The sequence below is a fragment of the Lissotriton vulgaris genome, chromosome 5 (genome assembly GCF_964263255.1).
Source record: "Lissotriton vulgaris chromosome 5, aLisVul1.2, whole genome shotgun sequence".
NCBI classification, from domain to species: domain Eukaryota; kingdom Metazoa; phylum Chordata; class Amphibia; order Caudata; family Salamandridae; genus Lissotriton; species Lissotriton vulgaris.
The window spans coordinates 1,916,540,325-1,916,553,592 of record NC_141693.1 but is presented as its reverse complement, the minus strand read 5'-3'; the positions used below and the strand labels follow the sequence as shown (position 1 = coordinate 1,916,553,592).

Sequence of the window (13,268 nt, the reverse complement as noted above, 5' to 3'; positions counted from 1 at the left end):
TTTACAATTAACGACTACACATTTTCCTCCATAGAATTCGTATTTCCCAATTGACATGGAGGGCTAATGTCTTCGGTTGTTACAGGTTGTACCGTATTCAACCATTTTAACTTTTCCCACTTTGGTGGTGGTGGTGTTTCTTTTGTTTCATTACTACTAGTGCAACTATTGAAAGAACAGAGGCCCTGACGAATGCCATGGGATTATATACCAGATAGGCAGAAACATGTTGGCCCGTTACTAGACAGATATTTGTTGACTGTCTCTCTTGCACTGTTCTATTTTTTTAATTAGGAGGTGTGGTTCGTCCGCAGAATAAAGTTATTAGTAGGAGGACACTCCATCCTATTTTAAAGTCACTATATTTTCTGTTGCGCTGTTATTCACTTGACCATCAAAGATCAGCCATCATTGACGGTTCGTTTGTGTTGGTGGACCAAATCCTTAACCAGCAACAAATGGTGCAGCGCCTGATGTCCCAATGATCAGGGGGCTCGCCTGATATGTACCTGGGTTTGGCCAAATGATAGGACTGATCATTTAGTCAATTTGATGGTAACCCTTTGCTAATTGCTTTGGATTTGTCAACCATGTATGAATGATCTGTACTGTGTGGGTTTTTCCTATACACATAATGTTCACCTTTTATTGAAATATGCTGTCTTCATGTGATTGATGTCCTAAGCTATCAAGCCCCAATGCTTATTAACAATTTTGCGGATGGCATTGCTCTGTGTACAGTAGGTGGTGACACAAATCATTCTCTGAGCGCTTTCATCATTCTTGTTCTGTGTGGCAAGAAGAACTTTGCGGGGGCTGTACCATGCCCTCTTACTGAAAGTAACATCCTTAGTATTGTTACAAACAGTCAGCTGTATGCGACTACGTGGGGCTGGGCGTGGGCTCTGACTGCAGGCCAGCCCTTTCACCCAAACTCATGCCGCCCAGCCTCAGGCCACAACCTGCACCCATGCCCACATTGTGCATGCCGAAGCCTATGCGCAGTGAGGGGATGGGTGCCTGTGGGAGGTTGGGCGCATGGCTTGGCCACAGGCAAGGCGCTGTGCTCAACTACAACCTTGCACAGCCGAAGGCCGTGCTCAGTGGGAAGTTGGGCCCCTCAAGGGAGAAAGGCGCAGCCCCTGGTCAAAGGCCAATGCTCTGCTTCCAACCACATTCCATTACAGCAATGGAAATCTTACTTTATGTTAAAGCAACGTTATCATTGTTGAGAATGTCAGTTAAAATATACCATTTTAAAGAAACAAAACCACTTAAATTAATCAACTATAACTTTTGCCCTAAAGTCACTATAACTTGAGCCATTGCCATTGCCATGCACTGCTAATTACCTCACATATTATATCACTCAGACATGTGTTGTGACATTATTGAGATTATCACTGCAACTGACATCATTTATGTCAACACTGTGCATTGCAGCGGTGGAGGTGTATGGGGCCGATTCACAGAACTAACTTAAGACAAAATCCTAAACTTACTACTTTTGGTATTCACAGAAGGCATTTAGTAGTAGTAAAGTTAGGATTTTGTCTTAAGTTTGACTTAGGACAGACTTAAGACAGACTTAAGTCAGACTTAAGTCAGACTTAAAACAGACTTAAGTCAGACTTAAGACAGACTTAAACAGACTTAAGACAAACTTAAGACAAACTAAAGACAAAATCCTAACTTAAGTTTGTCTTAAGTTTGTCTTAAGTCTGTCTTAAGTCTGTCTTAAGTTTGTCTTAAGACAAACTTAAGACAAAATCCTAACTTCTGTGAATACAAAAGTAGTAAGTTTAGGATTTTGTCTTAAGTTAGTTCTGTGAATCGGGCCCATAGTTACTTGGTTAAAAGTGAGAGATATTTGGATGGTTACTCCTTAGAGACTCCTTGAATCTTTGTACACTGACTATGCATGTAACCCCATTGGACGAGTGAACTTTTAACTCCCACTGTCCAATTCGGGTTTGCGGTTCACTAACCCCAAAGCTCTGATTGGTAGAAAATGTCTGTTGCAAGCGCCATTCTAGGGCTCACTGCTTTGTCCACAAGTCCAGGTAAAAAGGGAGTATGAATCAATGGGGGACAGGTAGATCATCCCCTGATACACTAGATCATGCAGGGATGTCACAAAGGGACCACATGTGTTTATCAAATAACTTAAAGCAAGGAATTATGGACCCTTCTTCACCCCACCACCTCAGAGTCTGGACTCATGTCCAGGTGAGTGAACCCTGCCTGGATGCAGCAATTCCATCAAGGGCACACAAGTCCCTAGGGTTTACGAACCCTAAACAAATAACAACAATATTGAAACCTAAATAAATGCTAAAAGTACTAGAAATTATATAATAACAAAATGAAAGGACTTCACCCTTCTTGCCCATTTACAGTAAGTTGGGCTGCTCCTGGTAGGTGTTGCCATATATATTTTGTTTTTGTGTTTGCTGTACAATACATATTTGCAGAGTTGATATACACTCCACTGAATGGAGAACTGTGGATACTGTTGGTAGTCAGCCCAACTTCAGAGCCTGAAACATGGCACTTGTGGGTTTGCACAACACAGATGCTTGTAAATTTCAGTACATACAAGACATCCCATCCTTGCCGCATAAGTGTTCCTTTAAGTCGCCCCTCAAGAATCCTATTACGTAATTACTTAACCCCAGCAGGAGCAGTAGATGTACAAACCCAGCCTCTACTTTCAGCTGTGACATCCAACTCTAAGTCCTTGTAGAACACTCTTGTATCTTCAGATTACACTGATACAGGGAGATGCTCTCCAAGCAAAACATACTACCAAACCTACTGCTCCATTCAATGTTGCACCTTAGAAGGTATTGATTCATCTCATTAGCCACCTCATCCATCCATGTCCATTAGTCCTTTCCAATTTATGTCTTCATGAAAGATTCATGCTTACCACCTGGTATGTATTTACAAAAAGGGGTGGTGAGGGACAGAGTCTCTGAATTAAGCAGAAAGCTCTCACCCAGTCAAAAGATCAGGGCTAGATCCAACACCGTTTTTTAGCTCACTGCACCATCCCAGTTTCAGAACCTGGCTGTATGCAAATTAGTCTGTTCCTGTCCCAGTGCATGATGGGAACAGGACAAACCAAACTACAGAAGCCAATTCTTACACTGGGAAGGAAACAAGCTCCCGGGGACCGGTTTCTGGCATTACAGCCGTCTTCGGCCCGGTTTGCTTGAATCCTGATGGTGCAATGAGCAAGGGTCTCACATCTGAGAATACCCTTCCACGCTTAGGGTGGACAAAAATATTTACAAAAAGGGGTGGTGAGGGACAGAGTCTCTGAATTAAGCAGAAAACTCTCACCCAGTCAAAAGATCAGGGCTAGATCCAACACCGTTTTTTAGCTCACTGCACCATCCCAGTTTCAGAACCTGGCTGTATGCAAATTAGTCTGTTCCTGTCCCAGTGCATGATGGGAACAGGACAAACCAAACTACAGAAGCCAATTCTTACACTGGGAAGGAAACAAGCTCCCGGGGACCGGTTTCTGGCATTACAGCCGTCTTCGGCCCGGTTTGCTTGAATCCTGATGGTGCAATGAGCAAGGGTCTCACATCTGAGAATACCCTTCCACGCTTAGGGTGGACAAAAATATTTACAAAAAGGGGTGGTGAGGGACAGAGTCTCTGAATTAAGCAGAAAGCTCTCACCCAGTCAAAAGATCAGGGCTAGATCCAACACCGTTTTTTAGCTCACTGCACCATCCCAGTTTCAGAACCTGGCTGTATGCAAATTAGTCTGTTCCTGTCCCAGTGCATGATGGGAACAGGACAAACCAAACTACAGAAGCCAATTCTTACACTGGGAAGGAAACAAGCTCCCGGGGACCGGTTTTTGGCATTACAGCCGTCTTCGGCCCGGTTTGCTTGAATCCTGATGGTGCAATGAGCAAGGGTCTCACATCTGAGAATACCCTTCCACGCTTAGGGTGGACAAAAATATTTACAAAAAGGGGTGGTGAGGGACAGAGTCTCTGAATTAAGCAGAAAGCTCTCACCCAGTCAAAAGATCAGGGCTAGATCCAACACCGTTTTTTAGCTCACTGCACCATCCCAGTTTCAGAACCTGGCTGTATGCAAATTAGTCTGTTCCTGTCCCAGTGCATGATGGGAACAGGACAAACCAAACTACAGAAGCCAATTCTTACACTGGGAAGGAAACAAGCTCCCGGGGACCGGTTTTTGGCATCTGGTATGCTTCAGATACCCCTAAGGTATCTCATGGTAGAGACATCTGTTCTCCATTTCTCTTCTTTTACTCTTTTTAACTTAATTATCTCATGGCTTAAAAAACACTAAACACTCACCTCCAAACCCTACTCAGGTGTAAAGTTTGAATGTCATCTACAGTGTTGTTCTCTGATTCTCAGGTGTGATAAGGTGAAGATTTCGAAGCCTAAGAAAGATGAGATTGTGGAGAAGACTTTGCAGGGCATTGGAGAAGATACCGCACTGCAGGAGAAGCTCCTGGAATTAAAAGGTACTTAACTCTAGACATTTATGGGAGACATGTATGTGGTAACTTTTCTATTTGAGAGAGAAAGTTAAAATGGTCTTGAAGAACTGGACATATTTGAGGGCGCTAGATGGCGCTTGACCAAGATGGCCGCGCTGCTGTGAGGCTCCAGCCCTCTGAGTCTTTCATGATCCGACAGCCCATCCTGAAGTGCTGTTAAAACGCCTGCAATCATCACCGCTGACACCGTGTGGTTGTGAGGAGTCTCCCACTGTGTCTGCCGTCACCTTCTATGCTGTAGAAGCCGAGCTACGACCATCTCTGTCCGACAGCGGACCCTGCCGCTCACTCCCGGAGCTTGCTGCCCAGTCACATCTGACACTCCACGCCGCGGCTGCTGTGCCGCTAAAAAGCCCGCAAAACCGATTGCGGGGGAGGCGCGCGGCTGGAGCCCATCAACGCGCCTCCCGCTGTCCGGATACACCTGCAGCCTGAGGTGAGGGAACTGCCGCGCTGCCTGCCGCTCATTCCCACAGATTGCTGCCCTGCCGCGGCGCATCCTCTGCGCCGCGGCGCTGAAGCCTACACAAAGACCGCGACTCGGCCATTGGAGGGGGCGCGTGCCGGGAACCCGGCACAGCGCAGTCCACTGCCCGGAAACGTCTGCGGCCCACCCGGAGCTGAGGTGAGGGATCTGCTTTCACCCTCTTGCCCCCATTACGCCTTAAACCACCGGAGGCGCACTCCCGCCGTGCCTTGTTGTTCTCTCGGCGGGAAGAGCTACTACAGATCGGGGCTTTGGGCCTCACCACCGTGGTGATCGCCGGCTGCCACCTGCCTCCCACTTCAGCTGTACTTTTGGACCCCTCGCCTGCTGTCGAAGGGGAGGGCTGCCTTGAGGGCCACGGGGCCATAGGGCTGGGGGAGCCGCTACGGGGCCTCGCCCCCCCCCCATCTCGCTGCGCTCCCACCTCGAGGGGCAGAAGAGGCGCTTCCTGTCCGGACTTACGAGTGGGCATTGCCGGCCCCCCCCTCTACGTGCTACAGTGGCCACCCTTTGCCTTTAGTGTGCCCGACTCGCCGACCACCATCTGTCCCAGGTGTCGGGCTCTCCTAGCCCTGCTCTGCCGTGCTGCTTGCTGGCCCCACCTGGAAGCCCACCGCGACCTTCGGGTCTACCACTGGACCTGGCTGGCTCTGGCTTTATGAACCCCCCCCATGTGGATGGCTGATTTTTGTGCTATCTGATTCATTGCTGTGACTTGCAGTGGCTCATCTGCGGTGGGGATATAGCTGCCATCTTGGATCGACCGCCATTTTGAACTTCCCTCCTTCTCCACCGAGGTGCTTCTGCTGCCATCTATTACACCCTGGCCCAGACTGCGTTGGTAGACGCCTAGATACCAGAGGATTCTGGTCCCCGTTACACAGTTTGCAAGACTACTGGCTGTGCGCCCCCTTCTCATTTCCTCAGATCGGCTCCTGCCACCGCTTCTCCAGTGCCCCGGCCTGCCATCCTCGCTAGCTACAGTTCGAGAGTAACCAGAGAAGACCTTGGGCCCAATCATTTCTCGCCTGCACTTCCGGATTGCCCCCCTCTCCTCCACTGCACATCCTACTATACTGGACTATATCTTCATTTGCTGCTCCTACGTCTTCACTGGGTTGACATCGTTGTCTCGGACCTATCACTCCACAATGGGGCGGACCGATGCCCGACAGTCCAAGCTACCCTATGAAGCCCGGAAACCTCCGGAATCACAGCACGCGGAACAGTCCACCTCCGGGGCCACCGCCCCCCCAGATGAGGATTGGAAATCACTTCTTCTCAGCATGAACCAGAGCCTCACCTCGATAGACTCCAAAATTGATGCATTGAACACCAGAATGGACGCGGTCGTGGCGAAACTGGATCAGCATGACACTCGCTTGAAAGAGGCCGCGACCAGAATCTCTGGTCTTGAGGATACCGCCACGTCTACTGGCCACCAGGTCGCTCAAATGGACAAGCTACTCAAAGTCATTGCGGATAAAAACGAGAATCTCGAAGCCAGGTCTCGAAGAAACAACGTGAGAATTTTGGGCCTTGCGGAGACAACCAACACTGGTCGAATGGAAGACTTTATTGAAAAACTGATAGCCGACCTCTTTGGCAGGGAATCCTTCTCTGCGCACCTCACGATTGAGAGAGCGCACCGATCCCTCGCAGCCCAGCCTCCAGCGGGCACCCCTCCGCGCCCAATCATTGCCCGGTTCCTCAATTACCGGGACAGGGACACACTTTTGAGACTGGCATGTGAGAAGCATCATGTCCCATACGAGAACACCTTGTTGTCCTTTTATCCGGACTTCACAACTGCGGTACAAGAAGCACGCCGCAAATTCACCGGAGTAAAGAAAAAGCTACAATCTCTGGATATCACCTATGCCATGCTCTACCCGGCCAAACTAAAAATCACACACAGTGGTAAGCAGCACATTTTTGCGACCCCACAACTGGCTGAGGAGTACCTCAAAAGACAGAAACAGGCGACCGCCAAGGTGGGGGACTCCAGCCGCCACTCCAGATCGCCCTCTCCACTCTCCCAACAGGACTGACTCTAGAAATTGGGATTAATTTCAACGAAGCACACCGTCTTTTCTGTTTGGTGCCAACGCTTTGAACTATTTGGTGATGTATAAGACTATCTTACTACTTGACTATTGCATTCATACCTTTGCTCAGATGTTCATCTCCGTCCCACGCTCGGGGGCTTAGCTACTGGCTGAGCTGCCGGTGGGTGAAAGTAGGGAGATATACGGGCGGGTCGATTGCCCCTAGCATCCCTCCACTTAGTTTCAGGGCTTACCCCTGCACTTCCTCCACTGTTGTATTGGTGGGATGGACTTGTTTCTTTTGTTAAGTAGTTGCTTTACGGGTGGGATCGTATTTCCCGGCAAGTTGGGGATGCCGGTGTGGTTGGGGGGAGGGTTTAATGGGCAATGTTTTCTACTTCCTATTGTAGCATTTCCTGTAGGCACACAGCACTCTGAGTCGAACTCACTGAATCGACTGCTTTGCCTTATACCACAACCTACACGTCCGCGTCAAATACCTATAGACATTAACATTAGTGGGTCCCACGGGCAAGGATAGTACGCTGCAACACATTACACTGACCACCTGGAACGTACGTGGCTTAAACGACCCCAGAAAGCGCAGGCAGGTGTTGGGATACCTTGATAGACATGGCATTAGCATCGCCCTCCTCCAGGAGACGCATTTGGCCCCGGGTGGCACCACTCACTTCGCATCCAGATGGGCAATGAGTTGCACCTTTTCATCCTACTCCACCTACTCAAGAGGGGTCACTGTCCTTATTAAACGTGGAGTGGCGTTCACGCCCGGCGGGATGGACATTGATGCCGAGGGTAGGTTCTGTTTGGTATGAGGACGACTGTACACACAAGACATCCTTTTTGCCAATTACTATGGCCCTAATGTTGATAACCCCACTGCCTTGCTTGTCCTATGGGGGAAGATCCAAGCGTTGGGCATTACACACATTATCTGGGGGGAGACTTCAACACTACATTGCATCTCCAGATGGATAGGTCGAACACACTTCCCTCCCACTACACCACCACGCAAAGGACGCTGCTTGACATAGTAGACCACAACTGCCTCATAGACTCCTGGAGAGATGTACATCCTAATCTCCGTGAAGGCACACATTACTCTTCTGTGCACTCTACCTGGGCGCGTTTAGACTACATTTTCATATCAGCTGGTCTAGCGCCCTGGCCCTGGCACACACAACACTTGGCTCGCACTTTTTCGGACCACTCTTCGGTCCTCCTGGACCTTCAGATCCCTCTCACATGTTCACCTTATTTGAATTGGCGGCTTAACCCAGCGCACCTCAAAGATGCCGTCTTTCACACTGAGCTAGAACGCGACATTCGAGACTTTTTCGACCGCAACATGTCCTCAGTAGATAGTGTCACCACAGTATGGGAAGCCTTCAAGGTTGCGGTTAGGGGGTGGTGTATAGCCAAGGGCGGAGGTATACTTAAAACTCTACGTGCCGACCTCCATGCTCTGGAAACAGACCTACATGAACTCGAACATGCACTTACTCAAAGCCCCAACGACCGCCCATTACAAGCCCGAATGCGTGAAAAACGTACAGAATATGCTCAAGTAGCCGATAGGGAATGCAAATTCCTTGGTCGACCACATATGGCTCGCATTTATGAGGAGGGAGACAGGCCGGGTAAGGCTCTAGCGAATTCGATCAAACCCCCCGGTTTCAAAACTATGTCACTGCGATCCAAGACACTGAAGGCAACCTGCATAGGAACCTGCGGGATCAGCTACGTATTTTTCAGGAGCACTACAGTACTTTGTACTCCTCACACAGGATAGCAACCCCTTGACCTCCCAGCATATTTCGAGGATGTCGCGCTGGCTTGGCTGGGAGACACCCAGCAAAAATTCATCCACTTAGAGCTCGAAGTTGACGAAATAACGGATGCTATCGCTGGCATGTGTCCAGGCAAGGCTCCTGGATCTGACGGCCTACCCATAGACTTTTACAAACTCTTCGCTCCAATTCTGGCCCCCATTTTGAAGCAGGTTTTCTACGCCTCTTTGAAGGAAGGCAGTCTGCCCCGCACCATGCGTGAGGCACTCATTACTTCTTTGCTCAAACCAGGCAAACCCCTCACTCTAGTCGACTCTTACCGGCCTTTATCGCTGTTAAACTGCGATACCAACATTTTAGCCAAGGTGTTGGCTACGCGCCTTAATCTCCTTATGGAACGCCTTGTCTTACCGGACCAGGCCGGTTTTGTTCCGAATCGGGCAACCTCACACAACCTTCGTACCCTACACGCGGTGCTTCAAGACATCAACCCCAAATGCGAGGCTGTAGCGGTGTTCTTAGATGCCACTAAAGCTTTTGATTAGCTGGAGTGGGACTACCTATTGGGCACGCTTCGGCATATGGGAATGCCGTTTAGCTTCATAGACTGGGTCAAACTCCTATATCACCAGCCAACAGCTACGGTGCTTCTTAATGGGGCGAGGTCTACCCCTTTCACGGTCCAGAGGGGCACTCGGCAGGGCTGCCCCCTGTCCCCTATACTATTCGCCATTTCGATAGAGCCTCTTGCTGTGAAGCTCTGTCAGAAACACAACCATCGATCCCTCATTTACCCTGCTCGGCAATTGCTTGTCTCGCTCTACGCGGACGACATTACCCTTTACATTGAAAAGCCCCAAGACAATTTAAACCCGGTGTTAAGAGAAATTACCAAATTCGGGGGCATAGCCGGGGTACAAATCAACTGGGCCAAGTCGGCCATCTTCCCATTAACTGATAGTACCCACCAGCATCAGCTTGACTCCCTTTAGTTTGGGAACAAGATGAATTGAAGTACCTGGGCATAACTGTCTCTAGACAGAAGGATGCCATGATGCGAGCCAATTACGGAACTGTACTCGATAAAATCACAGATAGCGTCACTAAGTGGATACACCTTCCACTGTCCATGGCTGGGAGGATTGCTCTTACTAAAATGGTATTGTTGCCAAAACTCCTATATCTCTTTGTCAACATTCCACACAACTCAGGGAAATTCTTCTTTAGCTCCCTGAAGTCCCAAATTACGAGACTGATATGGGGCGGGAAACAGGCACGCCTCGGGCTGGACACGCTCATGCTCTTCACCTAGGTGGCTTTGAGGTTCCCAACTTCGAAAGATACTATGATTACGCCCAAGCGCACTTTGCTGTATATTGGTATCACCCCCACCATATATGGCACACCTAGCGGTTGAGGACGGCTATATGGCCCCAGTGGTCTGTTCTGGATATATCCACACTAAGGTAGGGCCCAGAGAACGGGATCCTTCTACTGTCGACTGTACTGTGACTGCATGGACCCGTATAACACAAACCCTGGGCTGTGCCTTTTTATATTCACCCAAGTTGTCCCTGGATATTGATCCTAGGCTGCCGATCTCTTGCGAAGCCATTGGTCGCAAACTGCTCAGAGAACTGGGATATTCCACATGGGGCGATCTGTATATCAATAGGATCTTTCGAACTAGTGAGCAATTTTTTAAGGAGAGGTCACCCTCTATTATGGACACCTTTTTGTTCGCTCGTCTGCGTCAGAACGTCCGAGCTATTACTCCCTCCTTTCCCGCAGAACCTGAAACCTTTGCGCCATTACACGTCCTTGTTCATACAAATACACCACGCCATATAGTTTCACAGCTGTACAAACATGTGCAGGACGCGCCACGACCCATCGTACCCCGGGCCCGGCGGCAGTGGGATGGAGACCTTGATGAGCCATTGACAGATGAACAGTGGGAGCTTAGTTGTACACAGACGAAAACGATCACAGGTAACAATAGGTTAAGACTACTACATTATGAGTTCTTGCACAGACTTTACCATACCCCTGTTCGGCTGCACAAATTCCGCCTGCACGACTCTGATCGCTGCCTTCGTTGCGGAGCGGCTGGAGCCGACGTCATACACTTGGCCTGGTGCTGCCCCCAAGTTGCCTCCTACTGGAACCAGGTTTTCGAAGAGCTCTCCTCCATGCTGGATACTGCGATTACCCCATGTCAGTTGAAGGCATTATTGGGCTTGACACAATCGGTGGAAACCGTACATCGGAAATTCCTAGCGCCTCCTTTTGGCTAAACGCCTTGTGGCATGTAGATGGGGCAGGGGCCGAGCTCCTAAATTTAAATGTTGGGTCCGCACCATGTCCACATGGCAGGAACGCTTACATGATTATGCGGACCTACTGCCTTTAAAATCCAGACCGAAAGACATCTGGGCCCCCTTTGTGTCCTTCCTTCTTCAACAGCAAGATGGGGAGGGAGATGAGCCAGAGGACACACATGCTGCACATCCCAATGCAACGCAAGCCTTGGGTTGAGGGTTGTAATTTTTTTAGTAAAGAGCACTGGTTATCTTATGCCTGCACAACCTTTGGGAGTTTGTCCCCTTAGAGTGCACATACAGATGCCAGATATGCGCAGGGGTCACCTGTGTTGTTTTAGGTGATGGTCATGTCATGTTAAACTGTCAAAACTGCCAGAGGATCTCACAATGGCAGTCAAATCTATCTTTTAGTTTGCTTCTTCATTTGAGACTTGGATGTGTCATTGAATACGGAAATGCTTAGTTTATATCTGTTGGGGTTAGTTGTGGAAAGCGGGAGGGTGCAGGGTAAATGTCAATCTTTCTGTTGAAACAATACTTGTTCCTATACCACTTTAAGCATGGGAAGATGCTCACATGTAGTACCATATGGAATTCATTTGCTCGTTGTCCTTGCATTGATGTACCTTGCTTTTTTCAATCAATAAAGGTTTTATAAAAAAAAAAAAAAAAAAAAAAAAAATAAATACAAAAAGAACTGGACATATTTGAAAATGGTATAGTACCAACATTATGCCTGTCACAAATTGTAGTATCAAGCAGCCTAGGTTCATTGTAGGAGACTGGCTTAGTATATGGTGCACACATTTAAGTGAAGCACCTTGCACTAATCCAGACAACCCTTATGCTGAATTTAGTGGATTTAGACAACCAGAGAAAGCTCTCTAAGTGTTAGCTGTGGAGAGCAGCCTTTAGGCTTAGTCCAGAAAGAGTGTTAAAAAGCTTTTTTCACCAGACCTAATCATGTAGTGTAGGTTTAACGAAAAAGAACCACACAGTATAGTTATAACAATATGTCTATTGATTACACAACACTCACTAACAGATTGGTATACCTCCTACCAGGAGATATCAACAGAAAATACACAATAATACTTAAATTGCAAGACGTAAGTAAGCACAATACATGGTGGTCTCCAGGGTGCGACCAAACCATATACTAAGAAAGGGGAATGCTAACTGCGACTGAAGTCGGGACTTGGACCAGGAGACTCAGAAGAGCTGGGTACACATGGAACTACCCAAGGTAAGTACCCAGGAACCCCAAGAGGCTGTGTGCAGAGTGAAAATACAGGTGCGTACTCAGTAGTAGTCAAAGGGAAAGTCACTGTTGTAGTTTGGAAGAAGGACCCTTCCCAGTGGACCCTGAACAAACTCAGTGGAAGACAGAAGGTTGGAAAGTCACCCCACCCATGGATACCCCAGGAACCAGACTACCTACACCAGGGAAGCCAGGTGCATAGGTGAGAAGTGACGTCGGATAACGCTGTACACCACAATGGAGGACTACAGTAAAGATGCTGCTGGCAAAGACTGCAACAGTCTGGTGGAATTCCAGGGTGGATTCTTGAAGAGAATAACCTGCAAGCAGAGGGGACAGAGTCTATGCCACTTGGAGGTTACCAGGAGGCATGGAAGAGCAATGATCACCGATGACAGAAGATGCAGCAGTGATGAGCGTGACCTTGTCTCTGCAGCTGTGAGGACCAGGTGACACTAAGGAAGACCAGGAGCCATTCACGAGCTCTCTGATGTCAAAAGTCAAGAACGAGGGAGTCGGTGTCCGGCGGGAGCACCAACAACATTGGCAGCAAAAACAGACATGAAAAACAATGAATGATCAACGTTGGGACCAGAAAGGTCCAAGGGAGTCATAAAGTCCAGGAGAGTCAGAGCTGGGCCTGAGCAAGCAGGAGAACCCACTGAAGCAAGAGAAGACCCTCGACCACGGTGCAGAGTATGCAGTGAGGACAAAGATCTTGGCAGGAAGAGATGCTGGAGGCTGGAGCTTCTTGTGCCCGAAGATCTCTGGAGTGCA

At 48.6% G+C, this 13,268-nt stretch overlaps 1 protein-coding gene across 1 annotated transcript in view; it reads left to right on the top strand.

Annotated features, from left to right (window-relative positions):
* The window catches only part of LOC147717712 (E3 ubiquitin-protein ligase TRIM39-like), a 723,224-nt gene that overhangs the window by 390,087 nt on the left and 319,869 nt on the right, over window positions 1-13,268 (top strand). The window contains exon 5 of the mRNA XM_086920555.1: window positions 4,415-4,524. Within this exon, the coding sequence (XP_086776681.1) occupies window positions 4,415-4,524 (110 nt within the window). The remainder of the gene's footprint in view (window positions 1-4,414; window positions 4,525-13,268) is intronic.